The 22,304-nt window shown below is 39.0% G+C and overlaps 2 protein-coding genes across 5 annotated transcripts in view; both read left to right on the plus strand.

Annotated features, from left to right (window-relative positions):
• The window catches only part of SNX6 (sorting nexin 6), a 28,976-nt gene extending 13,899 nt beyond the window's left edge, over window positions 1–15,077 (plus strand). For 2 of the 4 annotated variants that reach the window (XR_010614069.1, XR_010614068.1), the window contains exons 9-15: window positions 1,950–2,025; window positions 3,312–3,351; window positions 4,525–4,611; window positions 5,550–5,709; window positions 6,745–6,830; window positions 11,580–11,919; window positions 13,199–15,077. Coding sequence is in view for 2 of the 4 variants with exons in the window: in XM_065686311.1 (XP_065542383.1) it covers window positions 1,950–2,025; window positions 3,312–3,351; window positions 4,525–4,611; window positions 5,550–5,709; window positions 6,745–6,830; window positions 13,199–13,252 (503 nt within the window). In the remaining 2 variants the exon portion in view is untranslated. The other 2 variants (XM_065686312.1, XM_065686311.1) reach the window with 2 other exon arrangements.
• Window positions 15,078–15,299: 222 nt separating this feature from the next.
• Window positions 15,300–20,773, plus strand: EAPP (E2F associated phosphoprotein). The gene is made up of 6 exons (XM_065686313.1): window positions 15,300–15,443; window positions 15,902–16,083; window positions 17,126–17,224; window positions 17,568–17,691; window positions 18,542–18,661; window positions 20,178–20,773. The coding sequence occupies exons 1-6, from the start codon at window positions 15,370–15,372 to the stop codon at window positions 20,440–20,442; spliced, it is 864 nt and encodes a 287-aa protein (XP_065542385.1). The 5' UTR covers window positions 15,300–15,369; the 3' UTR covers window positions 20,443–20,773.
• The last annotated feature ends 1,531 nt before the right edge of the window (window positions 20,774–22,304 follow it).

The raw sequence follows: 22,304 nt of genomic DNA on the forward strand, positions 1-22,304 counted from the left end.
TGCAGTAGCTTGATTTGCAGGACCCCTTTTCTTACTGAGGCAAGATTTTCCACTTAGCTTCCTGAGCTGAGTGCTGGCTAATGTGATTTCTGGAAGCTCAAGATGGTCCTCTAAAGTGCAGTGCATTTATTTGCAAAAATGGGAAGTCTTTGTTTTAGGATTACTGCGTTTGGTTTAGGATTACGGTGGTTTGAGAAGCTTGGAAAGTAGCTGACCTTTATTGCCCCTGACTTTGAGCTTTTAGCGTTGATAAATCATAATTGAACAACTACTAGATTCCATCTACTTTCTTGGAAGTTGTGTGTGATTCATAGATTCCATCTTTGCTATCTATGGTAACACAGTTCACACAAAACCAGGCCACAAACCTTTTGTGAATCTTCATTGGTAAGGACTCTAAATGGATATTGAATGAGACACTAAACTAAGAATTTACGGAGCTCTTCAGATGTTTCTCTTGCTGTTGTATGAAGAATGAGTCTTCTGTAGCTTTAGTGTTTATGTTAGGAGATGGAGAGAGTCATTTATAGCTTAATGAATTACTAAGGGACCCTGTGTCTTCATTCAGTTCCCACCCAGTGTGGCTTCTGGTGTATTGTTTGCTTTCTTGAAATGAAAACTGACCTTCATTCGTGGTAGGTAGGTGCCAGACTTTAGGTAGTGAGAGAGTGTTTCACGTTGGTTGTAGAACCAGGAGAATGGTTAGAAATTAGGTTGTAGAGGATGTGATGGGAAAGGATTGCTCAAACTTGTGGCAAAGCTGCACTGGTTTTCAAGCTCAAATCACCTAGGATGTTTACTGGTAACTTCTATCAAACTGCAAATTGAGAGAAAGGGCCCCTTTAGGAATTCTGGATAGTGGAGTAGAGCAATGACTGGGAAACCTGTTTTGGAAATGGGCAACCTGTAGTAAAAGTGTAATAAAAAAACCCAAACCCATGTAAGTGTGGATAACTTACTGACAGATAGCTGCAGGGCTTGCAAACACTAGCTTCCTCTTTCCAGCAGAAAATCTATTTTTACATTTAAATGGGAGGAATAGAAGGGGAGATTAATGGCTTCCTAATACCATTCTGCACTGTAACCGACTTCATTGCTTCCCTTGGGATCTATGAAGTAATGAATTGGGAGGCAGGAGACCCACTCAATCTGTTAAAACAAGGTTGTGTTATTAAAAAAAAAATAAAATAGAATAATTCTGCATGAAGGCATATAAACTTCAAAAATCACAAGCCAATGTATTTTCCTGTTCATTGCTTGGATCTGTTAATGTTTTCATCATCCACTGAGTTTATACTAAGAGCTTTTCAAAAAAGCCATCTGTGCAAAGATTTTATGATTATTGTATAGTAATACCTCACTAGTAAAGTTATGCAGCCTTCTTTATGAACCCTGCTTCTAATTTCATTGTTTAAAATGCTTTAACACTAATGTTATTTCAAACAGTGATCACTTTTTCATGAGGTAAGGGTTTCCTGGAAATGAGGTATGCACTAGAAAGTGGTGTGCATATAGCACTGTATTGTGGTAGTTAGGAGTCTGTATTCAGTTTACTGCTCTCAAGCACACAGACTTACTCTTCATTATTGTTGGAGAGTGATTATTTTTTCTAATAGCTTTAGACTTCAGATTCAGATTTAAATTCAGAGTTTAGCCATTATGTTTGTACATCTTCCATCAAAATAAAGCCTAAGTTGCACATAAATTTACCCAGCAGGTACTAATTGTATTAAATAAATTACAGACTTCACAATTTGATGGGAGCACCATGTTTGTTGTGTGAAGTTATTCTTCATAATAAATAACGTGATCGGAATTTTACTTCTACTCTTGTGTTATAGCATGTTCCTTTTAGGAAAATATCTCTGCCTGGAGAAAGAGAGCAACTTCAAAATTTTCAGAGAGAGGAGGAATGAAATAGTAAAACTAGTGCTTACTTGTTTTTCTAGATGTGGCGGATGACTATAATAGAATTGGTTCTTCATTGTACGCATTAGGAACACAAGACTCCACAGATATATGCAAGTAAGATATTGTTAATAACTTACGGGGGAATTTGCCAAGTAGCAGTCTAAATGGTGGCCTGCTGGGATCAGTAGTTCTCTTGTTATGAGAAAACCAGAATGTATTATGGTTATATCACATGAAGAGATTTTCTTCTCTAGTATTTATTTTCTGTAAAGGCTGCTTTAATATTTTTGCTTTACTCTTTGGAAAAAAAAATGCTGGTTTTTGCAGTTTGTAGAAAATAACACGGATGAGATGCAAAGTCATCATAGAATAAGAAAAAAAGCCCAACTCACCACACTTTTTTTTTGTAAGCATTTTAAGTGCTTTGACATGTGCAGCAAGAACAGGTCGTGGGCTGAGTACACTGACTTTTGTGGGTGTTTCCTGCACCAACATCTTGAAAAGTAGTTTTGCTGTTCTGGCAACTTTACTGCAACTTTCTTGGAAAAGAAAGGGATCTACAGAGATCACTAGAACTCTGAAAATAGAAGAGGGTCTCTATGTACAGCTGTTTGTCCTTTTATCTCTCAGTGGTTTACCTGAATATGAACTTTGATGTATCTGAAAGTAAAACTTGGTTCACTCGATTAAAGATGCTGATGCTTGTGAAAGTATACTCTTAGTAGAGTCAGTGTGGTGACAGACAGGAGATTGGTATGAAAGGTAACTAACTTATTTTCAGTAATTTACCTGAATTACCATGATACAGTTCCAGATCTGGTGATAGCTTACATAGCAATTACTTTGATAGTACTGAGATTTGATGGGGTCTGTTAGGAATTTTGCCTGACTTGTATTGAAACAGTATGATTTGACTGTAATTGAGTCTGCTGTCACACTGAACCCTTGTATTGTCTCCTGTGATAGCAATGTGCCACATTGTTGCTCAGCCTCCCTGAATTCCAAGTTGGCTGTGCGTCATGTTTACTGTGTGCTGAAAAGCACATTCAAATCTAAGTGAAAGACACTTGGTAATAGCATAGGTCCATTAACCAGTGTGGTGGTGGTTGGGGTTTCATTTACAAAAGCATAAAGAATCCCTGAGGAGTTGTGCAATTATTCTTTGGTAAAAAACATCTATCCCTTATGCTTTTGTCCCTTATCTTTTCTTAAGTTGTACAATTCCCAGATGTTTGAAGCGCTGCAATTTGAAACCATTATGTTCTCAGAGTTCTGTGAATTACAATTCTGAGCAGTGCCTTTACAGACTTTATTGCCAGATACAGATTATATTTTGAGTTCTAGAAAGTAATTAGACTGTTCAAATTAACGTTTTAATATAAGCTGTTTCCTTTGTGCAGGTTTTTTCTGAAGGTATCAGAGTTATTTGACAAAACAAGGGTATGTACTATGAAACCTTTTTAGATACATTCTTTGTGTACATCCTGCAAGTGGCAGGACATCTTGTGTCAACTAGATGTTAATATGTGGATGTCTTATGGATTCTTCCATATGAAGCATTTAAGCAGTGTGTAGTAGGGAGTGAAAAAGCATAAGATTTCAGTCATACATTTTGTAAGATGATTGATCTTTACGACTCTTCAGACTATTACACATTTCTAAGCAGTCTTCCTTTCTTCTATGTAATACACTAGTAAAGCTGCTGTTCCTTTAAAATGCTTCGATACTTGTTATTGGTTTCAATACTTGTTATTGAGTTATCACAGAACTTGCTATGGAAGAAAAAAAATAATCAGGAATGTAATCCTTAATCAAAAAAATGGTAGTCATGCTGCTTTTTTTCTGGAGCCAAGATCTGTTTCTGCAGTTCTTTGACTCAAAAATACTACTGCTGATGCTCCTAACTAGATTTTCAAATATTTTATTTATTTTGCCTTATTTGTTTGGCTTAGTAGAGCAGGAGATGCATGCCATGTATCAGGAAGACTTTCAAATACAAAATATGTACATTTCCTAAACACAAGCAATTGTATCTGTATAAGTACATACTTTAAAGAAAATTAAGTTAACAGAATTATTTGCTTGACCTAAAATGTCACCTCTTTGATTAAAATGTTCCTGCAGACTCTGTTTCTAAATTCATAGAAATGTGTTTCAAATACAAGCAAATAAATGGTCCAAGAGACCAATGACCTTAATACATGCAGTTACACAACTAGTCTGCAAAGGTGCCTTAAAAATTTGTTTTCCTTTGATCTCAAAAACAACACAACTTCTTGCGCAACTCTTTGTACTAGGTAAGTTTTTGTTTCTCTGCTGTCTTTCTAGTATTTGACACATACAGTTGCAATTTGGAAGAAAGCATTCATTAAAATAGAAAGTTGTCAGTTACTGCTCGTGTGGTTGGTTTTTGCTTCAGTTTTAATACAAAATCATAATACTGCCTCTCATGATGCATTTTTTAAGTATTCTGTCACAAATACATCATCTTGGTTTTTGAAAAAGACAATCTGTCATGTATTATTATATATTTTATATTTATTTACATCATACAAGTGAATACCTAAGGTCTGGATGTTTTTAAATTGATGCTTTTACTTACTGTTTTTCCAGAAAATAGAGGCCCGGGTATCTGCTGATGAAGACCTTAAACTTTCTGATCTTCTGAAATACTACCTACGGGAATCTCAAGCTGCTAAGGTGAATTTATGGGCTTTTGTTCAGTGCAATAGTATTATTTAAAAAAAAAAAAACAAGGGGGGGAGGGGGTAGAGATAAGGGAGCATCTTGAGAAATACACAGTAGGTAGGTTAAAATAGCTGCCACCTCTAGCCTGCAATTTATCCCTCAAGTGTAAAACCTGGATCTGTGTTGTATATAAGGGGTAACAGTGCATTTGCTGGCTGCGAGACTGCTTGGAACTGGCTTAGAACTGTGGATCCACTTATCAGTGCCAAATTGTGCAGTATAATTAAAAACAATGGAAGATTTGTTGGTGAATTTTTCATGTGTTTGCTGCTTGTAGACTGTAAGCAGTTGGGTTTTTTTTTTTTATATTAAAAGTGGATGTTCCAGATGATCTGCAAGTGCTGATACAAAAACACGTGGGCCAAAATTGATATTCTATACCTACAGAAAATTTCATTCTTAATGTTATTTAATGTAAGGTAATTAAGTAATATGACAGAATTAGGAAGCATTTGACAGAAAATGTGTGTAGTTGGAAGATCACAGCAATAACTGTTGCACAAAAAATGCTACTGCTATTTCTTGGGCCCTGTGTATATTTCAAATACATAATCTAAATGTAGTTGGTTTCTAATCTAAGAAGCTGTGAAATTTCCCGTGATTGCCCTTTCTTAGGCTTTTTGGAGTATCATCTAAGCCATCTGTTGCTAGCCTCTGTCAGGCAAGATGTAGACCAAACAATATTAATGTTGCATGTCTCATTTGGTATGGACATTGCTGTGACTTGCAGGATAAAATAAAGTGAATGCAGATAATTCAGTAGGAGCTGAAATACAGCAAGAAAGACTAAATCTGATATTTTCATATATATATATTCAGGGTATACTAAAATTGTTGGGTAGATTCTTGTAAACTCTATATAACCTTTATGTGCCTTTTTTTTTTAATAGGATCTCTTATATAGAAGATCTAGGTCACTAGTGGATTATGAAAATGCTAATAAGGCATTGGATAAAGCACGGGCGAAAAATAAAGATGTACTGCAAGCTGAAACTACTCAGCAAATATGCTGTCAGAAATTTGAGAAAATTTCTGAATCTGCAAAACAAGGTACTTGGTGGTCTTTGATTGTATGTTACTACTTGAAAATTAACAGATTTTAGACTATGATTAGTGAGAATAAATTTTTGTTCTGTTTCCTAAGCAGAGCTATTATCTTTGAGTCAGTATTTACTTATCTTAGGAAGTTGAAATATTTTCCTTTGGCTCCTCACAGCTCCATTAGGTAGACCAAAGTCTAGGTGCAGATTATTTATTAACCACTCTTTTTTTAGTATTTATGCATGGTAATTGCTAGCAGTAATGGCAAGCCTCATTTTTTAATGCATTGTTGAAATTCCCCCTTTGGTTTTATGCATTCTACTGTGAAGGCAGCAGTCTGTCACAGAGATGATACTACATACATGATAAAATGCTACTACATGATAAAAAAGGGAGAGACATGAAATGAGATTTCACTGAAGTTGCAGATTTACAGTGGCTCTAGAGAAAAGGAACCTTGTTTACGTGTTGCCCTTTTCCTGAGAATTTACTTTTTTTTTTTTTTTTAGTCTGAAATTGTTTTGAATTAGTAGTCATCTAGCTCATTAGTTGTGGCAGATTTGTTAAAGGCTTAAACACCATGCTCTTCTGTTTTTATCATTTAAGAGTTGTTTGAACCTATAAATCTTGCCTAATGATTCCTATAAATGAGACAGTGGAGAATGAGTGATCCTGTTAGCCACTAAAGTATATGCATAAAGCATACGTGCTAATTTTAGCTTAGTGTCTTCCCTAAAGACTTTTACATAAAGCCTTGGAAGAGCAATGCACATGGAATAAGAGAATTAAATGTTTAAAAGCACGCACATTGCAGTTTTCTTTCAAAAGAACTTTGTGTCCACAAAAGGTTAGCTGGAGATGAGGAACTGCAATGATGATCTGCTTTCATCCAAACAGCATAGCAATATCTTTAGCCTGGCATGTGCTTGGGTTTTTTCCCTGTTGTCTTCTCTCACCCTTTGCTTATCCATCCTGAAGAAAGTCTGTCAGCAGTTCAGGGCACTAGCATAATACTGTTAATGAATACATTTTTATTTTCTACAGAACTGATAGACTTTAAGACAAGAAGAGTTGCAGCATTCAGAAAAAATCTGGTGGAACTAGCAGAACTGGAATTAAAGCATGCTAAGGTAATTGTGATCCTTTTTGGCCAGTATTTAAATTATTTTTAATATTATATACCTGAATAACCAAAGCAGTTACATTTGTTGTGTGATATGCACTTCACTTTCAGGAAGTGGAATTCAAAGGTAGGCACCATCCAGAAAGGTGAACTTTCTTGAATAAGGGGGGCAGTGGGGAAGCACATAGTTGAAATATCTCTGAGGGACTGGTGTGTTTGAGGTGCCTTTGGAAAACTCATCTCCTTGAAGACAGTTTTGGCTTCAGTTTTATGTTTCTCTACCTGTTTTGATACTTAAAAAGGCAAAGTTTGAATACCTGCCTATTTTTAAAACCCCATCTTGCCCATTTTACTGTGAGATAAGAAGTGGTTTCTCCTGTTGTCCAGATGTTGGGGACCTGGTGTATAGGATAGGGTAACTATTAAGTACGAGATCACACAGGAAATATCTGAAGTCAGATCAGTGTTACTCTGTTTTTTTGAACCTTTTTGCCTTTAAACTCTAAAATGCTAACAAAAGAGGAATATTGCAGGTAGCCTTTTCAGTAAAATAATTTTTTGCAGGAAAAAAACTAAGGGGCATGTACTATCCTTAAATTTCACAATATATTTGATTCTTCTAATCCATATGAAATTATTGGGTTTGGTTAAATGGGGTTAACTGCTCTGGTTTCATAGACAAGTCTGTTACTTTGACAGTCCTATACGAGGAGGTGGCTTTCTTTTAAAAAGGAAGTTCTTTATCGTTTCTCATTATTATCATAAATCTGAAAGTGTGTTGACTACTGGCTTTTGAATTAACTCAGAATGTATCTGTTGAAAGGACTAGGTAAGAGTGTATAGTGTTGCTGAGTTAATTTGTTACTTCTTCACACTCCTTTCAGCAGTGTTGCCAGTGTCATTCTTCATTCTGCCAAACCCATTGTTTGTAAAATTAATGCACTATAAAAAGGGTTCTTTTGGGGACATTTTTTTATCTTTGTTAAGTGTAAGTTCAGCTTGATGGGATATTTTGCTGGTAATCAGTAAGGTTTGGAATACTCTAAACCCTGTTCATCTGAAAAAGGAATAATGTGCTATATCAGAAATTCAGGTATATTTCCCCTGGAGTTTTCAAACTTCTCATAATACTTGGCACTATTCAGCCTTCCTATTTCTCTGTATGTAACAGTTGTCTTTATCCAGGCTTGAGTCTTCCAGAAATCCCCGTGTCTGGTCACAAATGTACCAGTTACGTGTTTTAGTGAGATTAATAGTCCTAACAGTCATACTTGCCACAGTTTTTACTGATTTGCTGTTACCATGTTTTAGTAAGGGAATGAATCCACACCAGTTATGTCTTACTTTAGTTATTGACTCTTCATCATCTCTTGTAACTGACCCTTGCTGAAGTCCCCGTGTGCCCTCAAGTAGAATGTTTTGACAATGTCTCTATCTTCTAAATTATCTTTAAAGAATCATTGTGTTAACTTTCTGTACAAGTCAAAATCTCGTAGCAATATTCTGTTGAATTTTGAGAGCCAATAACTGCGGAAGGCAAAGGGAAAATGGTTGATTTCTGTAGCTTTCAACTTCCTTGATACATGCTTCCTGATGTCCTTAGTTTACCTGGAAGAGCTTGAATCATTTTTAGCCATTCTTCATTTGTCACCACAGTCCATGTTTAAGATGGAGGTCTTTAGATAGTCTGTCCTGTCTCAGTCTGTGACTTGTCTTTGTCTTAGTAAATTTACTAACAAGGAGTATATAAGTCTATATTAGAAGTTTTGAACTGTAGTCCTGGTTTTGAAGGTAAACGTTTTCTTTTTACTGAGCCTTTTCACCTACTTTGCTATGGAGCACTGTAAGATTCACTAGACAGTTTAGAATATTTAAAGCTTTACAATATAAAAGGCCATTTGGACTAAAAGTGAAGCTTTTTGAAATGTTAACAAATACTGAATGAAAAGATAGTTTGTTTCTCACTAAGTTTGAAAGTTCTGTGTTTTCCAAGCCTGTGTTTCGTATTTATTCAAGGCAAGCTACTACAGATGGGTCACTTTGGTTGCTGTGCTTTTGTTTCTACAGATTTTGAGTTGGATTATTACAGAATTTACAAGTGCAATAGATCATATTTTTCAATTTTATGTAATAGGAAATTTTATTATTAACACTATAACCAGTGTATTTGAGCACAGTCTTATGGATGGGGTTTTATTAGTCAGTACAGTGTATTAAAGGATAAAATGGTTTGACGGAGACTTTCTGAGGTAGTTCCGTGAAAGGAACAGAGAAGATATGAAAAGACTAGTGGGTTATTTTGAGGTAGGGGAATATGAATGTTTCTTCTTGTCCCCGAGAGGATGTTTTTATAGTTGTTGCAGTGCAAATCATGAATAGTGCTCCCACTGAAAAGAAGCCAAGTGACCCTGGTTTTGGCTGGGCTAAGCTGGGGTGTTTGTAGACACCCGATTCATCTTGCAGTAGAGTCGAAAGAGGGCTGATGGAAGCAAAAAGAAAGCTGCTTTTTCAAGTAGGTAATAAATTAAGGCAGTCAAATTAAAAGCTCCCTGCTTTTAAGGTTCTGGACAAATGACTTTGCTTGATGCTGTGGCAGTCCCTGTCTTCATGCTTTTGCAGCTACAGGAGGCAGGTGAAGTTTTAGCAACCCCAAACTGGGAAGTGCTTGTCTTGTCAATGGCATGTGAAGCACAGCACTCCCAGGCTTTACAGCATTATCTGTTACTCGGGTGTAAGTGCGCTTTCCAGCAAAAGTTCTAACTGGTGAGCAGGGGCTGGGGGCAACAGATAACACTGCTGCAGGTTTTCACTGCAAGTCTTCTATTGTGGTGTTTTGTCGTTGGTTTTTTTTTTTGCTGGAACAAGTACCTCCAGACTAGATGTCATGCAGAGGTATCTGTCTCTGAAGCAGTCTAGCTTCTGGACTTGGAGTTGCTTGGCACAAAAAGCAGTGGGTGCTGGAACTCACCTGAGAGGCTGTCTTTGGGAAGAACTCAAGTCACAATGAAGGCTGCTACGTGACTTACTGTTAAAAGTTATTTGCTCTGTGCAGAAAGAACACAAATCCCAAAACAGAGATAGCTGCACCAAAAAAGTCAAAATGACCAAAGTATTGGCACAAGGTTCAGAGACACAGCTTGCATTTCCTGAGCTGTGTCTGGCTGTATGGCTGTAAAAGCCTGGAGGGTGATAGGGAGATCAAACTGTTAGTAAATCAAGGACACTGTATATCCAAATACTAAGCACAGTTATGTTTATAACACTTCCTTATAAAATACTTGCTAGTATCTTCTTGTCCTTTCCTGATTGCAGCTCCAGCCTTTTGAAAAAGCTAAAGATTAGACTGTGGGTTGACACTGCTTTAAGTTGATGCAAGTGCAGACTGCTGCCAGGAAGGATGATGATGATGCATAACTCTGTTCCTTTCACTGATGCTGGCACTATTATGTGTGCAGCTGTGTACTAAGATGGAGCTAAAAGTTGCTCTGTTTTTTTCTGAGCTTTACTTTCAGTCTTGTTTTCACAGCATCCCTTGTGTCAGAACACACAGTTTTGGCTGGGAGGGTCTGGGATTAAAAGACAGCTGCTTCTTAGCAGCAGCATGTACCCTAGATTTACTTAAAATAGCTGTCAGACTGCAGCTTCAGGTTCTGCTTGGTCTCTGACCTATACTAAACAGATCGATGCTTCCTTTTTAGGGCTGTTCTGTCTGATTATCCCCCTAGGTAGTGTTTAGCTTCTGTTTTGCTAGCTCTGTGTTTGTGGCTTCATGCAGCTGTAGCTAATGTAAGACATGATTAAGTGTTTTGACATTTAGTGCAAAAGCTGCATTTAAACCTATTCAGTATTTTAAATGGTTGGATTTTGTGGAATTCCTGTGTTGGACTTCATGTTCAAGAAGGGAGGTTTGATAGTTGGTGAAACAGCTAAGGCTATAATCATATACTTAAAGCATTTGTAGCCATGGCTATACTTTTAGAATCTTTTGACATATGAATTGTAACTGAGTAAAATAGCTGCTTCCCTCAAATAAAAAATTCTCTTTCCACAAATATTAGTATTTATGCTCTTGCCTTTGTGGGTGTTTTTTTGGAAAAAGAATTAGTTGTGCTATACGTGCAACAGATGTCTATTTGGAACTGAAAGAAGAACAGAGTAAGCAAAATCCAGTGCTAAGGGATTTGGTTATATGCTTTGTCAGTAATCCTTTCTTTCTAGAAAAAATGTTTCTGTCACGATGGTTTTGCCAGTAACTGTAATATGTAGAGTGTAGGAGACTGAGTTGACAAGAAAGGCTTTTCTGAGTCTGAATTTATAGGACTTTCTCAAGCTATGTGATGTAAGTCAAGTATATCAGATTTTGCAGCCAGAAAGAGTAATAGCTCACAGCCTCTATTTTCCTTGATTTATTTGAATTTTAAGAAGGTTGTTCTTGTGAACTTTGTACATTTGATCTAATGAAAATGAATGATGTGCCTGTTTGGAAAATTTCAGTAGACTGGCTGGCTAAGTCTAGAAATGACTGATGTGTAAAGGATGTCCTGGTACCATCTTTTCTTTAGGGTGCTACATAGTGGCCTGTGAACTGCAAATATACTTCCTGCTGCTGCTGAGCTATAAAGAGATGGCTGAAAGATCACTGTCATGCTTTTGTTATAGGTAACTTGTGCGTAGTCCACAGGTGTACGTCAGACTGAAGTATTTCATTTGAAGACTGAAGACTTCAGACTGAAGTATTCCTTTTTATTCATTACAGCCAATAATCAGCTTCAGTAACAGAGGCCTTAGATTTATGCATCCTCTACACAACAAAGATGGGCCACCAAGTCCCCATGCATTTCACATACATTGAACTTGTTCATCTCGCAGAAGCTGTTGAAGCCATAACTGAAACTGATGTCTTCTGGATAAAACCAAAAAGGATTCAGTAGGCACAACTGGGAATCTTCTGCTTTGAAGCCTTTAATTTAGTTAATTGCTTAAGCTGGATTATAGGAACCTTAATGGGGAGTTGAATTACTATTTCTTACCTTTCGGGCTGAGGGACAAGTGTCCTTCACTTCCACAGGTCATTTGGAATGCTTTCAACTGAAAAAGTATGAATGACAAATTCTTTAGTACTTGTGTAGACTGTTTATCAAGGCCTTGCAAATCACAGCTACTGATTAATGACATGCTTTTGTCTGTTTGAAGTTTCGGATACAAAGACTTTTTAGAAGGAAGCCATTTCTCCTGTGTACATAACTGGGCTGTTATCATACCTGTACTGTTCATTCAGACTGTTTTGTTCCTGCATTTTATCTGAACCTGATAGGAATTACTCTTCACACTGTCAACAGCCCAACACTGTTGCTTACACAGAGCTTTCAGATTTGGGAACCAGTCTGCTACAGCTATTTGATAAAGTGATCTAAGCATAAATGAATGCATGAAACAATGTGAATACCTGGTTGGGGGAGGGTGGTGGGGGGGTGTTTTTTGTGGGGGTTTTTTTGGGGGGTGAGTTTTTTTGTTTGGTTGATTTGGTTTTGGGGTGGGGAGGGGTGGGGTGTAACTGATTGCTTTTCCTGGAAAATAAATCCTGGCTTACTTGTCAATCACATACGCTTAATCGACAAGGGTATCTTTTTACGTGTCAGTTCTGTAAATTCATTCAGAAATCTGAAAGTCAGCCTGTATGTTTTTATGGTAGAATCAGAATGATTTAAATAAGATTTAAAGTTGATCTACAGGTGTCTGAAAAAAGGGGCAGAACTTGACATTAGACGTAAAACTTAGTTAATGTTGTGATAATCTCTTTGAGAGCTCCGGCTCTAATGGCTGAACTCAACTTTGATGGCTAAATCACCTGGCTGAGCACATAGATCAGTCTGTCTTTAAACGAGTCCTGGAACAGAGCTATGAGCTTAGATGGATCCTCTCCTAGTGAGGAGATCCTGAGTGCTGTGCACTGGTTAACGCTTCTTGGTGAATTCAGTATTCAGTATAACATATAAAGACTTCTGCTTCGGGAATAATATTCAAGTGACAGAGTAATGGCAATACTATGTAAAACATGAAGATTTTGTAACTTTGAACTCCATTGCTCAGAGTGTTCTGCAGTCACTAGTTTTTGTGATCAGACTAGATCTTTAGGAAGAAACATGGAAATGCTTATTTTTGAATCTCAAATTGGCTCCATTTAATTCCGAGGCACAATGCTGCTATGTTCCAAAACTCTTTAAGATAAAAGTTCCCTGCACAAATATTTCTACATAAGCTTGATGCCTGTCAGTTCTCCTTTAGTGGTGTCACTGCTATTTGAAAACCATCTTCTTTTGTCACAAGTGTAAAAAAAGTAGGGAAATGTGGTCATGTTTTCCTTTATTTTTACAGGGTAACTTACAGCTGCTGCAGAGCTGCCTGGCAGTGTTAAATGGTGACACATAAGCTACGCTCCGTCCTCCCACTGACAAGGGCTGCCCTCCTCTGGATTTTGTTTTCATGACTTTAAATAGGCATTTACAGTTCCCTGGAGAAACATTTGACAAAGTGCATATAAAGCAAGCTCCTCCTTTCAAAAGAATTAAAATGAACACCTGAAAGTAGCTCCAGACTATATGAAGCAACAGCATACTTGTTATACATACATATTCGTGTTTATTTAATCATTATATGCTTTCATTGTTCAGAAACCAAATGCTCATTTTTTGCGAAAATAGCCAATATAATTATGTTCATATTATGAATACTATGATACGGCTGCCAATCTTATTTACCTTTGTAAGTACTTTCTGAAGTTAACCATTTGAAGCACATTGTTCAAATGGCCTAAATATTACCATTAGATATTTGAATATTGTTACTATAATGGCATTGTATACACTGTCTTAGTTTGTTTGGGTTTTTTTTTTTCCCATGTACTGATATCAAGAAACTTAATCTTTTTTTCAATTGTGAACATTTCTTAGAAATTTTGGAAAACTTTGTGTAACCTTTATAACTATGATTTAAAAAGAAAAGCAAATGCGTTAGTATGTTTGCCTTAACTTGTAGACTAATCCAATTGTTGTAAAATAAACCATGAAATCAGTGATTTTTCTAAAATTATGCAGACATTGTATCATCTGTAAGCTTAATATTTTCTAGTAAATCAGATTAATTTAATTAGCTTTTTCTCTATTCATCCTGTAAAACCATTGAGCAAGTATTGGATTGGTCTGACACTACTCGCCCAGTAATTTTTCACTTGCATTCTCAGGTTTATCTGTTTGTCTGTGACTTTCCTATCCAGTGTACTTAAAATTGTTTTGAGCTTGGTGGCTGACTGTAATTTCTTTCGCAGAATTTCTTCGGCTTTTCAGAGAACTTCTTGGGTTTCTTTCCAGAAAGGGGAAATAAAGTAGCAGAAAGGAGTTCAGAAAATGGGCAAGATATCGATGAAAGGTAATACTGCCCCACTTTGGTACAGGTAAGGAGCTTCACTTCGGAACAGAAGTGAAGGTATCCAGTAAAGGAGTGCCTGGAAAGGATCTGCTAACTGGACTTAAAGCTATCAATCTGGTTTTTTATCTGTTGTATTGCTTTGTCTCTCTTAGCTGAACCATGAAACTTTTCCAAGAGGTGCTGTTCTGCTGTGTAATTTCAGGATGTTGTAAAATTAGGCTTTACTTGATGAATTGCTCTTCACAGTGGGATTCCTGCTTCATGTGGGTTTGTAGACCTTCTATGGAGCAGCAGAATTTTGGGTGAATGGGATGTTTGGAGGTGCAGATCCATGTAAGTCAATGTCTCTGTGATTACAGACTCCCTGTACTGCCGCATAGACGTGTGTGGTTTGGGGTTGTGTTGCTTTTTTTCCTGAACAGGGTGAACTGCACAGTGTAGTATGCTTATTACCCTGCTGCCTTGCACATCGGAGAGTTTCAGAGGCAGAGACACTTCTTAGCTGAACATGCTGTTTGCCTTGTGCGTCGAGTTGTGTACGCATAGCCTCAGACTTTGATTACCAGTGCCCAACAGCTATTAGCGACTCACCTGCTATATATAACGTTTTCCAGCAATTGCTACTACACTAATACTGTGCTGTTCATCTTCCAAATATAACAGGTATAATTCCTAAGGAACTCATCTATAAATAGACTATAAGGGACAAAGATTGCAATGTACATACAGTTAACAAAATTGTAAATATTTTAATTAGGATGTGGGAACAGTTTTTAGATTAGCCCTCGCTGTTCGGTGTGACTGGCTCATTAAATCTTTTTCAAGCCTCTTGGTATCGGGTGTGTCTCTTGAGGCCCCGCCTCTGTACCTGAAGAAACGTATTTCAAACTCGGCCCAGGGCTGTGCAGCTCCAGAACAAAGGGAAGCGCCCCACTGCGCCGGGCGGCCGCTACCCACCGCGGCAGCAGGCGCGCTGGCTGCCTGGCTGGCCGGTAGCCGCCGCGGCTGACCCCCGGGCCGACGCCGGGGCGGCCGGAAGTCGGCCGCCGGCAGCTGGCCGGGGCCCCGGAAGGGGCTGGGCCGGGCCTGGCTCCAGCGGGGGGCGGGTGCCGGTTGCCGCCATGAGCTGCCTGCGGGAGGAGGACGACCCGTACCTGGTGGAGGAGCCCAGCGACGAGGAGCGGGCGCTCAGCAGGTGGGGGCCGGACCCCGCTTCCCTTCGCTGCTCGCTGTCGCCTGGCGTCTCCAGGCCGGGGTGTGGGCAGCGGCCGCGGGCCCGGCGGGGTGGCAGGCGCGGGCGCGGCGGGGCCGCCCGTGGGTCGCGGCAGCATCGATCGCCGCAGCGATCCTGGCGCGGTTGCCTTCCCTGAACCCGGTGTGTTTACCCCTGGTACCGTGCGGCCGCCAGTGTGTGAAGAGCTCCCTGCTCCGACACGGAGCCGCGCTGAGCGCAGCCTCGGAGGCAGCCTGGCAGGCCGCGGCCCGAAGCTCTTCTGCATCCAAACCAGTAATAGAATATTTTAATAATATATTTCCTATAAACACATGAGTGCTTCCCAGTGCGGCCACGCAGTTCAGGTGTTCGTTCGCTGTGCGACTCAGTGTTGTAAGCTGTTTGTAATAATTTGGTGTGCAACCCTTCCAAATCCGTAGCTCAGAGGATGAGGTGGATGTGCTCTTACACGGCACTCCTGACCAGAAGCGGAAGCTGATACGGGAGTGCCTGACTGGGGAGAGCGAGTCCTCCAGTGACGATGAGTTCCAAAAGGAGATGGAAGCGGAACTGAACACCACCATGAGGACTATGGAAGGCAAATGGCAATTGCCAGAAATGGGTAAATCACGCTTAACATTCACTTGCACGTGAAATTGTCAGTTAAGTGGTGCCTGCATAAGGTGTGAAGTTAATGTATTATTCTTGTGGCTGAAGGGTGGGGTTGAGGAGGTGGTGACAGCTAAGTACTGTATTGAAGCCTACAGAAAAGCCTTAAAATGGCTGATTGTGTCTGCAGAAGATACTCACCAGGTGCCATTTCAGTGAGTTGAATGTTTCATAGAATGGTTTGGGATGAAAGGGACCTTAAAGATCATCTAGTTCCAGCCTCCTGCAGTGGGCGAGGACACCTTCCACTAGACCAGGTTGCTCAAAGCCCCAGCCAGCCTGTCCTTGAACGCTGCCAGGGATAGGGCAGCCAGAAATTCTCTGATAATGCAATATATAATATCCATTCACATAATTTATTTTACACTTGTCTTTTCTAGCCAAAATAATATTAAGTCATCGTAAAATGCCTGAAGAAGTTTGCACATCTGCTTTAGAAAGATGACTGTTATCTAGAACTTAAAATTATGGAGAATGTTTGTACAGCATTTAGATTCTGATTCATCCCCCCTTGACTTTAAGTACTTAAGCAAGGCACCCAGGCCAGGATCCTAGCAACTCTAAGCCCTTCTCTTTTAATCAATGGAAAAAAGTCTGTGAAACAATGTGCCACAGCTGTATTTCTTCCTCATGACTGAAGATCTGTGGGGTGTCTGGGATTGCATCGGTTATATAGGGCAAAGGCAGGCATATTTTATGTGGTGTCCTCAATGTCTGAAGGAGTGTACCTCAGGAAAAACTTTTCTTTGAGCTCTGCCTGAGGTTCATCTCAGAGTGAGCAGCTTTGCTCTGAGGGAGCACCTGTAAATGAAATGACATAAGCAATGTGGATGATCAGGATGTGGGAGTAAACTGGGAGAGCTATTACTTAACATAACCAGGTAAAGCAGAGCACTTCTAGCTAGAGTAACTTAAAAATGAAGGTTGGTTCTGGGCTGTGTACTTGCTGTCCTTTTGTTGGATTGTTCTTACCACTTCTCTAATTTCACACGTAGGTACATCCTCCAGTTCTGGACAGGCTGGACCTGCCGGCACTTCAAAATACTATGATGACATTTACTTCGATTCTGATTCAGAGGATGAAGATAAAATAGGTAAATGACTGAGGAGAGGAGAGAGGAGGACATCTTTACAGTAGCACTCTCAGATCATGTACAGTCTTCTTGAGGCGTTAAGGGGCTGTTCCCGAAGGTGGCCTTTTGGGGAGAATTACTAGCCTGTATCATCTCACTGTAGTTCTTGCAACTTTATGATGTGTGTACGTATCCCAATGTATGTAAGGTGTGTTAATGCTTTGGGATGAGGAGAATGAACTAGACCCTTAGATTTATTGCTAGTATGAAAAAAGGAAAGTTAAAAACTGGTATTATCATTACTTAAGTAGAGAATCGTCATATGTCTGATGGATGTAACATGCGCTTGCACAAATCTTTCCAGTTACACAGGACATCCGGAAAACCAGAAGACACCAGCAACGTCGGATTCTTTCCAATGATGAACTGCTGTATGACCCAGAGGAAGACAGTAGAGACCAAGAGTGGGTAGACTCACAGAGGAGGGGGTAAGAGACCAGAATAAGTATTTGAATTGTAGGATGCTTAACATAAGCTGAAAAATGTAAATGAAAATGGTAAATATGGAGAAAAAGCTCATGCTGTCAAGTCCATTCAGTGAAAATATTTTTATTTAGAATTTACAGCAGGTGAAACTTAAAAGCCTGTAAAATTTTTGTGTGTATGCAATGGAAATCGAGTCTTCAAAATTACACCATGCCAAAAGTTGCAGTTTTTTAAAGCTGGAGACATCCTAGTTCTGCAAGCCAGCTTTGTCAACAAATCTCATCTAAACAACTGTGCACTGGATGAAAAGGTTGTGAGGTACTTTGACTGCTGAATTAATCTCTATTCCTGCTAATTCTTGTGGTTTTAGTTCTGGAAAACTTTGATTTTTAGCAAGCCACAAAATGTTCAGATAAAATAGGAACAGCACAAAGCTGCTTTACTGAGGGGTTTTGAAGGGTGAAGTAGAAAATGATTGTTGCAGGAAAAGTAAAATTCTCCGCTTAAATCTTACGAAAAGGATAATATTAGTATATGTTCCCTGCACTTGAGGGACCCACCTTGTCGGAGGAGAGGGTCATTAGGCACAAATTCTTGTTCTGGATATATTTGTCTCACCAAATGAAATCCTTCCTACAAAATAAATGAAAAGATATTGGTATAGTTTTTCTCTGGTTTATATATTCATGTGCTTTGAGTTACTGACAAAGGTGTCCAGAAGGAGACGAGTATTAATTTATTAATTGACATATTTTAACATAAAAAAGGCTTGACAGTTGAATTGATATGCCTGACAGCAAGGGCATGTGGTATCATTTGTTGTCTCTGCTTCCTCCTTGCCCGAAATGCTAGGTACCGTAATCAAAGAAGGGTGCCGCAGCAGCAGCAGCAGAAACCCACAGCTGTTCCAAATAGTGATGCTGTTTTGAATTGCCCTGCTTGCATGACAACCTTATGCCTGGACTGCCAGAGGTAATTAATGAACAACAAAGGGTCTTTTTGTAATGTCTTTTTTTTGGCTGGTAGTATTTTTATGGTACTTAATTTGATAAATTGATTTTATCGATTCTGTATTGCAAGGTGGCACTAACAAAGAGAAGGCACATACATGTGAATCACATTTAGGGATGAATGCTATTTTGTAAGGATGATCGTCAGTTTAACCTGCAACATGGAGATGAGGAAGAACAGGGAAGAACTTCAGCCTAGTGGAGAATGTAAACTATTTAAAAAAAAATCACGAAGACTAAACAGGCAGTCGAGGCTGATTTTTTTATTTTATTTTTTTAGTATGTTGCCTTGCTATTTAGATGTGTGAAATTATTCCAGGTTATTTTTGTGTAAAAGTGCCTTGTTTAGGGGAGGACTAAGCAAAATCAAGACAGTGTAGTCTAGCTTGGTTTGAGTCTTAGCAGTTGTGGTTTTGAGTACAGTTATATTTAAAAATGCTTGGTAAGCATTTAGGTGAGATTCCTCAGTGTGTTTTGCAGCTCTCCAGTATCTGACTGCACTGCAAAACTAGTTAGTACTGTGAACCTGTGCTAAGGAGGAGCCTCCTGCACTGGGAGAAAATGAGAAACAGATGTGCGATGAGGAGTAAATGCCTCTCATTTACTGAGTATTTTTGGTGATTGAGGATGAAATTCACAGAAGCCTAAAATCATCAAAGTACTGGGTGCTGTTTCTCTCTCTCCCCTGTGCTGGCTTTAGGTACTGCTTGACCCTGTTCTACAGTTAAGTATTTCAGTTTGCTAAGCTGGCAGAAACCATATGGTTTTGGTGTCAGACTGGCCTTTGTGGGTTTAATAAACTGAAATAACTCAACCCAGCCTTATACAAGCAGTAAAGCTAGCCAACATCGAGACAGGATTTCTGCAGCCACCTGTTATGTGGGCTTAGGCTGCTGTAAAACTGCAGCCTGAGGGACCTGGTGTTGAATTGAATTGAACTGCAGCCCTGAATTTTGTTACATACTCCAGTTACACAGTTGTTACACTGATGACAGCTGAAACTGTATTTTATATTTCATTATAGACATGCTATTTTAAGTGTGGTGTGTCAATGCTTGTTATTTATAAATAAGGAATCTCAGGCTTGCAAGACATTTTAGGATATTGGTGCCAGTAGTTGAGTCATTTGCACTCACACCTTCATGATCTTGTGCCTACTGTCAGCTACACATAGCAATGCATAATTCTGTGGTACTCTGAATTGTGTCAACCATTGTACTCCGGGGTGTTTATTTCAGCAATAACCAGTGTGTTTTTTAAAATGCTTTAAAAACGGGACAGATGGCTGCAATTCCATTTTTTTTTTTAATGATTTTTATAGTTGTGACTTTCGTGTATAAAACTTCATGTTTATTCAGTGTTCAGCTCTTTGACATGGTACTTCCTGTATTTAATCCCATTTCCAGTGACGATAACAGATTTCTTGGAAGCAGAGTTTTACCAATAGTATGACTCACATTTTCTCCCCTTCTCCATAGACATGAGTCTTACAAAACACAATACAGAGCCATGTTTGTGATGAACTGCGTTGTTAATAAAGAGGAAATTCTGAAATATAGGAAGAAGTCAAAGAAAAGAAATAAGAAAATGAAGCACAGCAAAGAAACTACCTCTCTACAGTCAAATCAAGAAGAGGAGGAAGTGTATCATCCAGTACTGTGTACTGAATGCTCAACTGAAGTGGCAGTAATGGATAAAGATGAAGTTTTTCACTTCTTCAATGTTCTAGCCAGCCACTGCTAATGTACAAAAGCGGGGGGGGGAAAACCCTTCACTGATATAAGACTGTGTTAGAAATGCAGGCATGTTAGCCTTTTTTAAATACAATCTTCTAAGTGTACATTTTCATTGGAGAACAACTAAACTTTGTGCAAAGTTAACGAAGGGAATATAGTTCACAACGTGCATTTGAAAGCAATATTATTCCACTCTGTCAGGCGGTTGCATCGTTGGGGATTTAAAATTTTGTAAATACAATGTAAGTTCTGTATATTATGATCATTCCCTGTATATATACTATTCATTAACTCAATATATGTTATAACTGCTGCTTAGAATAAATACTGTATAATAACTGGTTCTCTCTATATTGGTCATTTCTGTGGCACATGGAGAACAACTTTCTGGGTATTCGGCTTCTTTACACTGGATATTCCTGGTAGATCTGCGCACAGGTAGGTTTGATAAAGAAGGAATTGTCGTATTTGGATTTTTGGCCTATTAAGATCTCAAAAATGGAAACTTTCATTTATACAGAGTGGAAGATTAGCTTATATTGAGTTTGCTGGCATGGATAATTTAAATCAAGTATTAATGCTTAGTAATGCAGTTAAGAGCGTTAAACATGTATATGTATATGTATATGGAGAAAATACTGGACTTTTCTTTCTCGTGTCCTTTTTCCTTACAGTGACACATTTTAAGAAGAAATTTATGGTCAGATCTGTGATCATAGAGCTAGTTCATATGCTTTTTCTGTTTCTTTAGTATGTTTACAGCTTTAGGGAAGCATAAAGAGCTTTTGCTACTTGATATTTAGATACCATGCTTAGTCTTTGATGCCAGTGCAGCGTTAACAATGTCCCTCTTTTCCTCTGAGCACGCTCCCAAGAGGTAAACTCTTGGGTTTTTTATTAGTAAGCAGTGTTTCCTCTTTATAGGTTGATACTGTTTTAACACTCTGAGCAGGGCTCTGTCTGAAAAAAAAATCTCATCTTTATGCTTTTAATAGTACTAGGAAGAATTTGTTACGTGTGCTTCGAGGAATTGTCAGAAATATTTAAACTTGGGAGGTAGGAGCCTGAAGAACATACTTCCTCTGTGCCTGGGATGATAATAAAATCTTGTGACTCACTGGTTACCTTTTATCCGAGTGTTCAGCAGCCACCTGGACAGTTCTCTTCTTTGTCAAATGTAGGTTAAGTTTCTGCTGCAGGGCATGCTGTCCTCTGGGTAGCTGTCTTCCCATTCCTGGTGAAGTGTGAAGGCTCTGTTGTAGCTCCAGGTTAAGGGTCTTTGCACTGAGCTACTGGAAATGTGAGCATGTGGGAATGTATGTAGTTCAAGGGCTCAAATGTCGATGTGGGTGCAGCAGGAAGAGCTGTATGTGATGGCAGTCCCTAAGCAGGGGTAGAATGGAGCTGGCAAAGGAGGGGAAACTATACAGAGGAATACTGTCTTCTTAAGGGGCTAACTAGCAAATAAACTTGTCTTGTGAGTATGTGCTGTACTGAAAAGACATAAGGGGCCTGGTGGGTTAGGGTAGATTTTGAAGCTGGCATGCATCTGGATACTGCCTTTCCTCTCATCCCTTTCTTGCTGTTGCTTCTTGCTTACTGCTTGAATTGCAGAGCTTCTACTTAGGAAGCACGGGAGCAGGCAGGACTGGGACCTGTTTGCCCCACCCATGTGGATAATGTTCTTGCAGCTTTGAATGGGAGTAGTGTTATAGTTGTGCTGAATACCCCACCTGTCCTTGAACTTTGTACTTGTTTATACAGAAAGGAGGCTTTCATGATTGTATTTTCAACAGCAACACTAACACAAGACTTCTCCAGCAGCAATTGCAACAAGCAGCAGCAGTCTTGGATAGGGACAATGGCTCC

Source organism: Lathamus discolor, chromosome 6 (assembly GCF_037157495.1).
Source record: "Lathamus discolor isolate bLatDis1 chromosome 6, bLatDis1.hap1, whole genome shotgun sequence".
Taxonomy (NCBI): domain Eukaryota; kingdom Metazoa; phylum Chordata; class Aves; order Psittaciformes; family Psittacidae; genus Lathamus; species Lathamus discolor.

Excerpts from the sequence above, each read along its gene's own strand:
- EAPP (XM_065686313.1), top strand. The coding sequence starts at position 15,370 with ATGAGCTGCCTGCGGGAGGAGGACGACCCGTACCTGGTGGAGGAGCCC. Across the intron at positions 15,444-15,901 it reads GAGGAGCGGGCGCTCAGCAG|CTCAGAGGATGAGGTGGATG; the intron begins GTGGGGGCCGGA and ends CCAAATCCGTAG. Across the intron at positions 18,662-20,177 it reads TTATGCCTGGACTGCCAGAG|ACATGAGTCTTACAAAACAC; the intron begins GTAATTAATGAA and ends CCTTCTCCATAG.